Below are 15,647 nucleotides of genomic sequence, written 5' to 3'. Positions count from 1 at the left end.
GAAACTATCACTGTCATAGCATCAAGATAATCTCCCATATTATTTAATGTTTAAAAAAATCAGTAATAATTTCTCATTCAAAGGCTGATATTAATTTTTGTGTGTTGATTCAAATGACAGTGCTATTCAAGAATTTCAGAAATAATTTATGTATACAACTATGAGAATTACTCTGTAAGCCTAGGTTCCAACTTACATTTTTTAAACCAGATTAAAGGCAGTTTAAGGATTTGTGGCCCAAGACTCCAGTATATGTACAAAGCAAAATTTATGTTACTAAAAATATTGCCAAATAATATCTCCATGATAGTATTCATAATAGATATTTATTTCTCCTTGTTATCCAATTTTAATTGTTCCCAGGAGTATTTCAGATATATTTTTAATGGTCTCATAAGCCATTCTTTGATCATTTGATTTTCATTTTAGAGTAAAGTATCTCTTGTATGCAAGCACCTGGGTGCTCAAGCGGCTGAGCATTCAACTTTCAATTTCAATTCAGGTCATGATCTCAGGGTTATGAAATCGGGCCCCATGACAGGCTTTTGCTGAGAATGGAGTCTGCTTAAGATTCTCTCTCTCTCTTTGTCTCTGTTCCTCCTCCATGTCCTTGCCCTCCCACCCTCGCTCACACTCCTCTCTCCCTCTCTCTCTCAAATAAATAAATAAATAAATAAATAAATAAATAAATAAAACTACCTCCATAATGCTCTTTTGAACCCACAGAAAAGTAGACCTAATTTTTAGTCTGCCTAATCACTATTCATTTGAAAATTAATAAATGAAAGTCTTTGATTTACAAAAGAATACCACAAAGCCTGCATTTAAATAGTGATCTTCTTTAGTGCTTTTAAAATTATTGTACTATTAGAATGTTAGTTTTCACACACTACCATAATAGTGGTATTAATATTATGCCAATTATTAGTAATAGATCTACTAGGATTACACCTAATACTATTAGAATTAGTAGTAATACTAATTCTAATTAGAATTAGTAGTAATACTAATAGTATTAGTACATCTATTGCATAAATGAGGTATACAATAGAATTAGTAGAATACTAATTAGTAGAATACTAATACTAATTAGAATTAGTAGTAATACTAATAGTATTAGTACTATATCTATTGCATAAATGAGGTATACAATAGAATTTAAGGAGGGATTGAAGAGTGTCAGGGAAAGGAGGTTGGAGGGTCATTTTAGTCAATGTTATAACTTTTTTCCAAAATGAAAGTGTAGAAAATTATAAAAAGTAAAACACTAAGGAAAAATAGAAAATAACAGAATACTTGGGGCTTGTTTTTGAGATTAACGCTTTAGAGATGCTGTGTGACTTCTTGTGTATCTTGTGGCTTTATTACCCCATACCTGCTGAGCAGCTTGCTTCCAGTTTTACAAACACATTGATATATTTGGGTTGGCTATAAAGAGATGCCTATTGATTGTATAAATACCAAGTGAGTGCTATTTCAGTGAGAGAAAGAAAAAGAAAAGTTAACCTGTTAATACCTCCCCTTTACTTGAGAAATTTTTATTTCTTTTTATATATACATCAATATCAGAGCTTAATGTTAATATTACATTTTATTCTTAGGTTCTTTTTTATGAACATAAATTGATATAAGTCAATGTACATTTCATTATTATTTTAATGCATTCGAATGTCATTTCACACAAATATGCCAATGTTTATTTAGTCATAGTCACTGATTTTATGAGACAGTACATAAGTAATGCTCAACTTTTAAAGAAAATTTGAGGGATCCCTGGGTGGCACAGTGGTTTAGCGCCTGTCTTTGGCCCAGGCCGCGATCCTGGAGACCCAGGATCGAATCCCACATCGGGCTCCCAGTGCATGGAGCCTGCTCCTCCCTCTGCCTGTGTCTCTGCCTCTCTCTCTGTCTCTCTCTCTCTCTCTGTGTGACTATCATAAATAAAAATAAAAAAAAAAAAAAGAAAATTTGAGTATGGTTACCGCATGATGTTACATGAGTTTCAGGTGTACAACATAGTACTTCAACCACTCTACATTATGCTATGCTCATCACAAGTATAGCTACCATGTCACCATGTAATGCTATTATAATACCATTGACTATATTCCCTGTGCTGTACCTTTATTCACATAACATTCATTCTATAACTAGAAGCCTGTATCTCCTACTCTTCTTCACCTACTTTGCCCATGCTCCCAATTCCCCTACTCTCTGACAATCATCAGTTTGTCTCAGTATTTGTAGGTCTGATTCTGCTTTTTGTTTGTTCATTGATTTTGTTTTTTTAGATTCCACATATAAGTGAAATCATGGTATTTTTCTCTGACTTATCTTACTTAGCATAAGCAAAATATAAGTGAAATTCACTTTAGGTCCATCTATATTGTCACAAATGACAAGATCTTATCCTTTTTTTCTTATGGCTGACTAATACTCTGTTGTGTATATTCGAATGGAATATATATACCACATCTTCTTTATGCATTCATCTATTGAGGGACACTGGGCTGCTTCCGTATCTTGGCTATTGTAAATAATGCTGCAAGATTCTTAGATTCTTTATCATTGGTAAATAGTAGATGAAACAAAATATGATGATACATAGGCAATCCCAAACAGGTAGCTTTAAGAGTCTTTTTGCCCTTAAAGTATATGTTCCTTGCTACACAAAATTTGAGGCCTTATTTGTTGCTTATACATTGCTCTAAAAGCCTACTCAACAAACAGTACAGTATAACCATATTTTTGCTTTGAATGCTTGCTAAATAAATAGTCTATAAAAAGTTACGTAGCTAGGAAATGGAAATCCATTTCTAGCTATGGAAGACCATTTTATATCAGAACAAATTCAAAAAATAACTAGAAAAGCTAGTTATTATAAGTGTTTGAAAAGCCATCAAGGAAATAAGGACTTAAGGGCCACCTAGACATGAGCGAAATTTAGAGATGTAAACCCAACATTTGGTGTCACCTTTCTCTATTAAGGCATTTGCTGATTTATTGGCAACAACTAATAAGAAGCAGAGAAAGTGAGTGAACTTTTCAACGGTCTTGAATCAGAGAAGGCCAAAGACAGGAATATATGGTCTGCTAGGAGGAAAGACCCAGATATTCTAAGCTTTTAGTTGGGATTCCTACAGGCTATACCATTGGAATAAAGGTGAACAAGTAATAGACCAGCTTTCATGAAAATAAATGCCGGTCCTAATCAACACAATCCTAGGCCGGATAAAAATCACCTCTTTTATGACAAACTGCCTGCCACAGACAAAAGTAAATCCTTTCAGGAAGGAAGAGAACACCATTCAGAGACTCAAATTATTTCTAGAGTATTTTATACATAATGCTCATCAGTCAATTAAAAATTACCAAGCATACTATAAGACAAGACCAAATGACTAAAAACAAAGAGAAAAAAAAATAAACAAAAGAAACAGACATATAAAAGATCAAATTATTGGAATGTTGGCTACTCTAAAATAATTATGATAAATAGGTTCAAGAAAATAGATAACAAGATGAAGAATTTTAGCAGATTGGAAATATGTTTTAAGAAAGAATCAAATGGAGGGGCACTTGGGTGTCTCGGTCAGTTAAGCATCTGCCTTCAGCTCAAGTCATGATCTCAGGGGAGTGGTATTAAGCCCCGTGTGAAGCTCCTTGCTCAGCGGAGATCCTGCTTCTCCCTCTCTCTCTGCTCCTTCCCTCTCATGCTCTCTCTAATAAATAAGTAAAATATTTTTAATTTTAATTTATTTAATAAAAATATTTTTAAGATAATCAAATGGAAATTGTACATAAGTGAAAAATATACAGATATAACTAGGAGATATCATGGGTTCTGTTCTAGACCACTGTAATTAAATGAATATCATAATAAAGTGAGTCAGATGAATTTTTTTGTTTCCTAGTGCATATAAAAGTTATATTTACACTATACCATAGAATATTAAGCATTATGTCTAAAACAACATGCACTACCTTAATTAAAATATACTTTATTGATAAAAAATGCTAACTCTAAGCTTTCAACAAGTCATAATCACTGATCATAGATCACAATACCATGTTTAATAATTATGAAAAGTTTGAAATACTGTGAGAATCATGAAAATGTGACACAGAAACATGAAATGAACAAAAATTTTTTTAAAAGATTTTATTTATTCATGAGAGACACACACAGAGAGAGGCAGAAACACAGGCAGAGGGAGAAGCAGGCTCCATGCAGGGAGCCCAATGCGGGACTCGATCCCAGGACTCTAGGATCACGCTCTGGGCCAAAGACAGGTGCCCAACCACTGAGCCACCCAGGGATCCCCCGAAGTGAACAAATTCTTTTGGAAAAATGGTGCCAATACACTTTCTTGACACAAGGTTGCCACAAAACTTCAATTTGTAAAAAAATGCAACATCTGCCAAACTCAATAAAGTAAAGCACAATAAAATGGAATATTCATGTAACAACTGAAATTAAGAAGTCAAAGGATTATGTGGTTGGATCCATATGAAATTTACAAGAAACATAAAGAACAGAGAAACATGTTAAAAACACCAAGGGAATGCAATCAGTAAAATTCAGTCTGTGGGAAACTCTATAGGACAAATACTCCAGGATTTTCAATAAATAAATGGGAGGAAGAGATTAAAGGAAACTCCATAGTGTAAAAATGTTTTAAAAGACAATTTAAAAAGACAAGCAAAAGTAAACCAAAGTATTTAGAGATATAGAATTATTACCATATAAGGAAAGGTTTTTAAATATTTTACAAATTGGTATTACCATAAAAGTCAAAATATTAACTACTAGGGTCAGGAGAGGGCTGGGATTGAGCACGGACATGTTTAGGGCTTCTGGAGTAACACTTGACATGTGTAGTAGTTACAAGAGTTTTTGTTTTGTTTTGTTTTTAAAATATTTTATTTATTCATGAGAGAGAGACAGAGAGAGGCAGAGACACAGGCAGAGGGAGAAGCAAAGCAGGCTCCATGCTGGGAACCCAACACGGGACTCAATCCCGGGTCTCCAGGATCACACCCTGGGCTGAAACTGCTGAGCCACTCAGGCTGCCCACAAAGTTGTTCACTTTATAATAAGCTGTTGTCCATTTTGATCAGGTTTTCTGTACTTTTGTTATATTTAATGATTAAAATGTCTTTAAAAATTAAATAAATAGATTTCATAGCAGATTAAACATAGCTGAAGAGAGGATTTATAAACTGATACAGAAAATGATCAATTGAAGCAGAAAGAAAAAAAGGATTCAAAATGCAGTAAAATGGAGGAAGATGCATCTGGAACAGGAACTTAAAAATGTAAAAAATGCCAATATACATGTTTGATTAGAGTCTTATGAGGGAATAAGAGAGAAAATTAGCCAGAAGCTATATCTGAGGAGTTAATGACTAAGAATTTTTCAAAAGTGACAAAAGATATCAAACTTTAGGTTCAAGAAGTCCTACACAGCCCAAGAAGGATAACGTAAAGTAGGCCATACAAAGGCACATGACTGGAAATCTGCTGAACCAAAGAGAATGAGAAAATCTTAAAGCCAAGGAATAAAAGACAACCATTTTAAAAGGGTAAAAATAAGACAACTAGAATTTATAGAAGACAATGGAATAACACCTTTAAAAATTAAATAAATAACTGCCAGCCTATAATTCTATATCCAGTGAAAATATTTTTTACAGGTAAAAGTCAAAATTAAATATTCTTACACATTTTCAGACAAAAAAGTTTTCTGACCCATGCTAGATAATGAAACAATAATAAGCAAAAGGTGTAAGTATAGGAAAGGAAAAATAGAACTATCCTCATTCACAAACGGCTGGATTATGTCCATATGAAATTCAAAAGCAGCAAGTTAGTAATTAGAATTAGTAAGTAAATTTAGCACAATCACAGAGCACAAGGCCAACATAAAAATTAATGATATTTTAATATACTAATAACAAATAATTATAAAATAAATAATATTCATCAAGTTTTACCTTATGATTTGTAATACTTTTATTTTTTATTTTTTTATAGAATTTTTTTAAATTTTTATTTATTTATGATAGTCACACAGAGAGAGAGAGAGAGAGAGAGGCAGAGACACAGGCAGAGGGAGAAGCAGGCTCCATGCACCGGGAGCCCGACGTGGGATTCGATCCCGGGTCTCCAGGATCGCGCCCTGGGCCAAAGGCAGGCGCCAAACCGCTGCGCCACCCAGGATCCCTGTAATACTTTTATAATGTATCTTACACTTCAGTTAAATTTAAAAATCACATTGGTAAAATAATCTCAGTAGATATCTGGGTGATTATAAGCTAGATGTGATACAAGCCATTCTTTGAATTAGTCTAGAACACATTCCAGTAATTTAAGAGATTAAAATAATTTCCAGGTACAAACTGGGTTAATATCTTTTTTGTTGTATGTTATTTAACAGGACTTTATTTATCAAACTACTCGAGATTATGGGAAAATGATTTGACCAGAAATTTAGTTTTTCTACACAAGTATTACATGTTTTAAAAATAAAATGGAGGGCAGCCCTAGTGGCGCAGCGGTTTAGCACCACCTGCGGCCTGGGGTGCGATCCTGGAGACCCGGGATCGAGTTCCACGTCAGGCTTCCTGTCTGGAGCCTGCTTCTCTCTCTCCCTGTGTCTCTGCCTGTGTTTCTGCCTCTCTCTCTCTGTGTGTGTCTCTGTGAATAAATAAACAAAATCTTTAAAAATAAAAAAAAAAAAAATAAAATGGAATAGGAAATATAATTACCCTTCTGTTTCAAATATAATTTAGTATTATTATATTGAGACTTACTTCTAATATATCTTTTTTTTTCACTTTTGCAAAAATAAATGACAGTAATAGAGAGAGAGGGAAATTAAGTAGTTTCCAATATTCCCAAATTCCTTTATAAAGAATAAAATAATATTATTTGGTAGCACCATATTATTACACGATTATTGGATATTGTTAATAAGGCATATAAGGGTAAGATATAGTCTAACTGCAGTCAGCAATAATAATGACTGGATAAGAATTGGCCCCCAGATCTAATCACATATTTTTAAATTTTTTTTTTTTTAATTTATTTACGATAGTCACAGAGAGAGAGAGAGAGAGAGAGAGAGAGGCAGAAACATAGACAGAGGGAGAAGCAGGCTCCATGCACCGGGAGCCCGATGTGGGATTCGATCCCGGGTCTCCAGGATCGTGCCCTGAGCCAAAGGCAGGCCTAAACCGCTGCGCTACCCAGGGATCCCTAATCACATATTTTTTAAATGGCCCATGGTTTACTATAACTTTGTGTTCTCGTACTCATTTTGAGTTTATATTAAATATTGTGCTTTGTCAAACAATACTATGTTCAGCCCTTATAACATGTGAAGAAAAGTAAACTAGGAGCAAGTTTTCCAGTTCTGCTTCAAAAAGCTACATGACTTTAAGCATGTCACTGAACCTCTCCTATTAGTTTCCTCATCTGTATATATCTATGATTACATAAATACCTTTAAATGTATTATGTACAATATCTACTTAGTAGAAAAAATTATTTTTATTTATATATAACCATTTTACATAATTCTTTACCTTATAGAATAATCAGAAGTTATTATGGGCATATTATTTTTTAAGATTTTATTTATTTATTCATAGAGGCACATAGAAAGAGAGACAGAGAGAGAGACAGAGAGAGAGGCAGAGACACAGGGAGAAGCGGGCTCCATGCAAGGAGCCAGATGTGGGACTTGATGCAGGGTCTCCAGGATCACGACCCAGGCTGCAGGCCTAAACCACTGTGCCACTGGGGCTGCCCTATTATGGGCATATTATAGGTCTAGCACTATTAGTTTTAACAAATGTAATCCCATTACTGATCAATCAAAATAATCAAGAAGGCATCTATTAACTGTGAATCTGAGTGAAACACACTTCTTACTCACTACATAGATGACAAGTGTAAAAAATCATTTTAAGTCAGATCTTTGTTTAAAGTGTTTATGTTATAGGAATTAGAGAGATGCACAGTTATCTTTCAATAGAACATTCCAAATCTTTTAGTGGAAATTTTTGCTTCACTAAATTTGAGTAAAACTTGACTGGTTTTTAGATATCTTAAGAATCTTTCAAATAATCTCTCACTTTGAATGTTTAATATCTCTGTTAATGGACTTTATTTTGTGTGGTGAGGCCAATAAACATTCAAACAAGTAAGATATAATCTCTATGGTGCCAAAGAAAAGAAAATCTGCTTTTCAAGCAATAATCTTCACTGGATCAGTGGTAGGAGGTAGGAAATAGGTGATGAAATGGAAGGGAATGTTTTCATTTACAAGAAATGAAAATGACCTACAAATTGGGAAAAACAAAACCAAGCTGGATAAAAAGTCATGCATTAAATGTCAAACTCAAATATTACATTTCAGTGGCAGAAGAGCATTTCTTCTTTGAGTTAATTTAGGAAAAATAAATAAATGAGTAAAATTCATGTTTGAAATTACTAAATACAAGGTTAATTGGCCAAATTCAGCCTATCTTCAGAAATGTTGAACTCTAGCCTTTTGTATCCAATGGATAACCATATATTCTTGAACTCCAACGAGTGGGTGTGAGGTGTGTGCAATTGCATGGGGTGCCCATGCTTTGAAGAGCTTTGCTTGGTTTTCAATGCTTTGCGGTCTTTGCCTTGAAATTCTTGACAATTTTTTAACAAGGAGCCCCAACTTTTCATTTGGGGCCTGCAAATTAGGTAGCTCCAAGCTAAGGAAGAGGTTACTGGCCAACCAGGCAGACTAAGGTGCTTTTTACCCTAAGCTTCTCTGCATGCGGGACACTATTTCTTGGAGCAACTATTTTATTCAATGATGTGTTATTTTTTTCCTCACGTTTCACTCTTGTCTGTAAGATTTACTGCAATATTTCCCACTTTGAATTCCTTAAAAGGGTGTTTAGATATAATAAGCCATAAGTAATTTGTTGTGTAAATAAATGACTGAATCAACAAATGAACAGACTTGATACATGATGGCCATCTTCTAAAATGATAAAATATTGTTTTGGACATCTTGGACACCCAAGAATAAGAAGTTTTACTTATGTACTAAATCAACTCTAAGTCATAAAGACTCTTCAATTAACTAAATCAAATGACGAAATGTGGGACATTGCATCAGCTAGTTGCATCATGAATGGGACAACAACCTGTTTAACATCACTTAGACACAGCCAAGTAGGTTGACATTCCTAAATACACTATTCTACTTAGAAAGTGATCTCAGAAGGCCCAATATTCCCCAAGAATTATCTCATGGAGGTGTGGTATAGAGCAGTGACTAGAAAAACAGGCGTCCCATGAATCTGGCTGACCGGGTTTAAATCCTGGTTAAACAACTTAATAGATGCATGACTGGACAAATCATTTAATTTAGTTGTGTCTCCATTTCATCTATAGAATAGGGATATAAATAGAACCGATTTATATGGTTATATGTTTTTAATTAAAAAAATGTGTAAAACCTTTGTATTCAAATATGACCCACAGACCAGTAGCACTGGCATTACCTGGGAACTGGTTAGAAACGTAGAATCTCAGGACACACACTAGACTGACTGAATCAGTGTCTGCTTTTTAGCAAGACCACAGTGTGACTTCTCTACCAATAAAGTTTGAGAAGCACATAAAAAAAGGGTCTGGCATATCAATAAATATTAGATTTAATTATTACTATGCCTTCTGAAATTTAATGATCATAAAGAACTTGAATAATAATTTAAGTTCTTCAAGTTCTTTTCTAAACTGATCTCTTTTACCTCCAGAATAATGGTTTTAGGACCTGGATGTGAAATTCTACATAATACAATTGCTAAGTACTACCTTGGATGGAGGTTACTGCATCAATCAGTGACCTGTTATTATCCATATCTTCCACAGCAGTTTGGGGGAAATATCCTCAGGTCAGTCATCATGAAAACAGATGCAATAGAAAATAAAACATACTGTTCTTCAGAGAGGAGCAAATTAGTAGAAGACAAGAAAATTATGGGAAACAAGACAGAGATTCTAACCATGTGACACCATGTACCATCTGCTCAGTCATAGTTGAAATCCTCTATCCACTCTGTGGACATTCTCCTCACTGAGGATTTTAGTGTCTGGCTGTCTTCCTCCTTTATACTATTCCTGTCATCCTTCTTGGTGGCTTCATTATCCACATATGATTTACTGAACTCTCCGCCCTTTCAAGTCTTTGTCTCATTTTAAGGGTTACTTTCTCAGTCTCCCCTCAGCCATTCTTGGCTTTGTCATTACCAATTCCCATGTTGCCTTCAAAATCTCAATGTCAAGCACCCCGCTCTCTATCACAATGCCTCTTTATCGTTCATTTCTTCTTTTCTTCAATAATACACCTCACATGTCAAAGCCATCCCATTTTTCAAAGTCCATCAACCACTGTCTCCTTACCTAACCAGACTCCATGGTCTCACTATTGTCACATAGAAGTTAAGATATTCAAGAAAGAGAAGAGAGTGACTGAGCTAAAAAGAAAATCAGATCTCTCCCAGGCTTTAAAATAATCTCCACAATACTGGGCAATCCATGTAGTCTCCCCAGTTCCATTGTCCAAATGTGTATGGAGATCTTCTAGGTACAAAGCATGACACAAGTATACCGTAATGAGTTAACAAAGATCAGAAAGAATTCCAGTCCTCCAGAGGGACAGTTTGGCAAAAACAAAAACAAAAACAAAAACAAAAAACAAAACAAAACAAAACAAAAAAAACCCAAAACAAAACGGCAGATACACCGATGTATATAATGGAAGACAGGAAATGGGGTTTCAGGGGAGGTAAAAACAGAATCCATGGAAATTTAGAGGAGAAACAGCTACTTCTGGCTGTGGGAGATCGCGGAAAGCTTCAAGAAGAAAGAAATACATGATTTAAATAACATATGTGGAACTTAAAGAATTTGAAGGTGATTTGGAATTGCAAATTAGAACTGTAAGTTATAACCTAAAGGATACTTAGAAATGTAGTAGTAAGTGTCAGAGTGCTCCACCAGAGAAAAAAAGAGTATATCTAAAGGTAGGAGAGCATACAGGGGAAGAGTAAGCAGTGGATTCAATTTGGCTGGAACAAAGCAGGCATAAAAAGAGAACAGGGTAAACAGACATAAGTGACCTTTCCACCCACGCACCAAACCTGTTCCTCTCTGTCTTCCACCAGCCAGTTGCTAAAACTCTAAAGGTACAACTAATCCTTGATTTCTAGATTTCCTCCGCAATTTTTATCCATTTTATCAGAAAATCCTGTGGACTCTAAAACACATCCTGAAACCACCCACTTCTTTCCGTCTTCATGGAAAACACCTAAAAATTCAGGCCACAATGATTTATCAGTTGAACTGCTACCAGTATCTTCTCTCCTTCCATTCTTGTTCTCTTATCACAGAGCCAACAACAAGGAGAGTAACCCTTACAAAAATTTAATCAGATTACACTACTTTCCTGCTTAACATTTTACAGTGTTTCGCTTCACACTTAGAATGAAATTCATGTTCCTCATTTGGACAGAGTCCTGTACAAGCCATCTCTCTGTCTTCTCTTCCCTCTACCAACCTTCATCTACTTGTCTACCAACACAGGCCTTCTTTCTTTTCCTGAACATATCAACATTATTTCTGCCTCGTATTCTTTGCATTACCTACTCCTCATGCCTGAAATAGTGATGTGCTTCAGCTGTACCGCCCAAGGCTAACTTCTTGCCTTCAAATGACAGTTTAAATGTCACCTCTTGGGGTGCCTGGGTGGCTCAGTCAGTTAAACATCTGTCTTTGGCTCAAGTCATGATCCCAGGGTCCTGGGATCAAGCCACACGTTGGGCTCCCTGCTAAGCTTGTGCTCTCCTTCTCCCTCTGTTGCTCCCCCTGCTTGTTCTTCTGTCAAATAAATAATTTTTTTAAAATGTCACTGCTTCAGAGAAGTTTTCCCTCTCTAGTCATTCCTGGTAACCCCTAGTAAATTATACCACTTTAATTTTCTGCATAGCTCTCATTACTATTGGATGTTTTATTTATATGTTGGGTTTTCTTTTTTTTGTTTTGTTTTGTTTTTTGTCACCTATCTTCTTCATTAGAATATAAGAGCTTGGGGTGCCTGGGTGGCTCAGTTGGCTAGGCATCTGACTCTTGATTTCAGCTCAGGTCATCATCTCAAAGTTGTGAGACTGAGCGTAGAGTCTGCTTAAGATTCTCCCTCTCCTTCTGCCCCCAACCCCCGACCCCATGCATGTATGCTTTCTCTCTCTTAAAAAAAAAAAAAAAAAAAAAAGGAATATAAGAGCTCAAATTTTGACTCTATTGTTCACTGTTACATCCCTAACATTTAGAAATGCCTGGCACTAAATAAATAAACAAATGGCTAACTCAAAGAAAGCTAGAATGCTATGTGGGGCCTTGAATGCCAAGATAAGAAGTTGGACTTTATTCAAAAGAAAAATAGAATTGTGAGTTGTGAGGTTTTTGGTTTTTTTTTTTTTAAGACTATTTTATTTATTTTTTCATGAGAGACACAGAGAGAGGCAGAAACATAGAGAGAGAAGCAGATTCCTTGCAGGGAGCCTGATACAGGACTCAATCCTAGGACTCTGGGATCATGACCTGGTCCAAAGGCAGATGCTCAACTACTGAATCACCCAGGTGTCCTGAACTGTGAGGTTTTTGAGGTGGAGATAGAAAGATGCAAAAGACACACTTCTTGCCTTCAAAGAGTTTATAATTCATACATTATACCAAACCATATCACAAAAAAACAAACTTGAACCAAATCAGCTTATGAAAAATTCAAAAAGCTAATAAGACAAAGTACCATATCATAAGAACCCAAATGACTGATACAAAACAGTGCATGCTACAGGAATTTGGCTAAAAACAGTATGCAGGCTGGGATAATTGAGAGGAAGCTGATATGTAAAGGCCATAACACATACACAGGTGGAGAGAAGGCATGGAGGAAATATCTAAGCAAGGGAAACATTGTTAGCAAAGACACAAAGGCAAGAAATGTTTTCAATGAGCTCAGGATATAGAATAGATTAATTTAGTCCCAAACAAAGAGTACACACAAAGGGATTTTATACCAATATATTAACAATTATCTGTTTTATTTTAAAAGCATGGTCCTTAAATAATACTTGCCTCAGAGATCAAAAACTGAAAATTGTACTAAGAACATAAGATAACAACATGCCCATAAAATCATGAATTAAATTGTTTTCTATTTTCTAGCAAATGAATTTGAAAATTAATTAATATATTCTTTTTCTTTTCACTTCCCACAGAGTTGCCACTCCATTTGGAGGTTTTGAAAAAGCATCAAAAATGGTTAAATTCAAGGTTCCAGATTTTGAGCTACTACTTTTAACAGATCCCCGATTTATGGCTTTTACCAATCCTCTTTCTGGCAGACGGTCCTTTAATAGGACTCCAAAGGGATGGATATCTGAGAATATTCCTATAGTTATAACAACTGAGCCTACAGAGGATACCACTGTACCAGAAACAGAAGACCTATGAAAAGAAAGTTGTATGTGCCACAAAAACCTCTAAACATAAATGTTGCTGTTTTATTATTCTATTTACCGGCACAGTCATTTACACTCTTCATTAGTAGCAATAATTTTGTAGCAATTTAGCAATTCTCCTTTTATGGCATTTAAATTCTATCTCAAAAAATAAATAAATTCTATCTCAGATCATATACTAATAAACAATTTGAAATCTTGTTTTAAAAACTTTCAACTCAACTTGTCTTTATTCATAATTTTGTTTTCACCTAGTCTAAATAATCCAGTCTCTTCACTAAGAAAGTCTAGAAGAGTAACTGACAACAAAAGGTTGCATCTTCTTTTCCTTTAATATGAACAATTCTTGAATAATGGAATCTAGAATTAAAGTGCAGTGCAAGATATTTAGACTCATTTGGAGTTCTCTTTAAGGGGTAAAAGCTATGGAAGACAATGTACAAACATTATTGATGGAGAAAAGAGTTGGAAAGAGTTCCTTTCTGGTGACAAAGATAAAACAGCATGTCTGGATAAAGCCTTTTCATCAGCCATTCTTAGAATTTCTAAACTGCTTTGTATTTTTTGACCAGCATTGAATCACTAGATAGCTATTCCAGATGACATTCTCCAAAGATAGTTGGGTTACTGTATTCATTTGGTATTAAGTCAAGGAGACAGGGAGACAATGACTCAATGAACGTCAAACTAGTCTTAATCTCTCTCCAGGGTGTACCTGGAATTTAAGCTCCATAAATCCCAAAGCTGTGTGTTGATCAGGTTCAACCTTATGTATGCATTTTTTGAGCAGTAATAACAAAATATATGCTAACATACATATACATGTACATATATATGTACATGAGAGAGATGTATAATTTGAATTAGTAGCTTTTTTTATTTTGCTGAATCTTTAAATTCTACTTAAGTCCTTAAATAGTAGGGAGTATATGCTCTAAGATGCAAACAAAAACAAAAAAATGAAAGAGCACAAAAGCATCTGAAAGCTATGTAGCATACAACAATCATGAGATATGTGAACATTTTGATATAAAAGATTCAAATTAATATAAAGTTATAGATATGTCTTGAAATATGATTGAGGGAGTAGATCTCATTAGAGCTAGTAAAAATAAGTATCACTTTTTCCTATTTCAATTCAGTTAAGAGTTCTGTGATAGATGTTAATGCCAGAGAAGGAGTGTTTCATCCATAGAAAACTAGGCACCAGAGTTAAGTTCAGGAAGGAGAGTAGATAGTAAGGAAAATGCCACATAACAACATTACATACTTACAAAAGAATCTGTATATGTAGTGTTGGAATTGGTGGTTGTTTTAATCATCCTCTAGTCTTGTAAGCAGAGAAATTTTTAATTTTTTAATTGCTAATGAAACAATGCAATCACTAGAAAGTAGTAATATCAAAATATTGTATTAATACATACTGAAATTATAGAGAATTTGTATAACTTAAAATATATCTTTAAGATAACTTAGTTTTATTTAAGTTTGATGTTTATCTGTTTTAAAATAATAATATGCCATTGTGGGTCCATTTTTAATGTTTTAAAAAATGAAAATTAGTCATATTGTATTATGCACTATGATGAAATGATTTAGGGTTTTTTTAAAGACTTTATTTATCTATTCATGAGAGACACACAGAGAGGCAGAGACATAGACAGACGGAGAAGCAGGCTTCCTGCAGGGAGCTGATGAGGGACTCCATCCCAGGACCCTGGGATCCCAATCAGAGCCAAAGGCAGACACTCAACCACTTAGCCACCCAGGCACCCCTGATTTAGTTTTAATTAGCAATTTGAAACAAGTTACTATTTCTCATTAAATTAAGTTTTATTGCATGATTTCAACTATCTCCAAATAATTAAACTGTATGCTCAATGTCACCATTCTATCAAACACCGAAAGGGGGCCCAGCAATTAAATATGCTAGCTAAAGAACAATACTCACCACCACCCCCAGCACCATAAAGGAGTATTTATAAAGGGAAAATCTTAAGTGTTTTTTCTTTTTTTTAAGATTGGGTAGAAAATGATGGAATAACTCTCTGTTCACTATTGTATTT

The 15,647-nt window shown here is 34.7% G+C and overlaps 1 protein-coding gene across 1 annotated transcript in view; it reads left to right on the top strand.

Annotated features, from left to right (window-relative positions):
- The window catches only part of MYOZ2 (myozenin 2), a 43,730-nt gene extending 29,939 nt beyond the window's left edge, over positions 1-13,791 (top strand). The window contains exon 6 of the mRNA XM_038581759.1: positions 13,339-13,791. Coding sequence (XP_038437687.1) covers positions 13,339-13,573 — 235 coding nt within the window. The 3' untranslated portion in view covers positions 13,574-13,791. The remainder of the gene's footprint in view (positions 1-13,338) is intronic.
- Positions 13,792-15,647: the final 1,856 nt, after the last annotated feature.

This window comes from Canis lupus, chromosome 32, assembly GCF_011100685.1.
Source record: "Canis lupus familiaris isolate Mischka breed German Shepherd chromosome 32, alternate assembly UU_Cfam_GSD_1.0, whole genome shotgun sequence".
Classification (NCBI taxonomy): Eukaryota; Metazoa; Chordata; class Mammalia; order Carnivora; family Canidae; genus Canis; species Canis lupus.
This window is presented reverse-complemented; position numbering and strand designations above follow the sequence as displayed.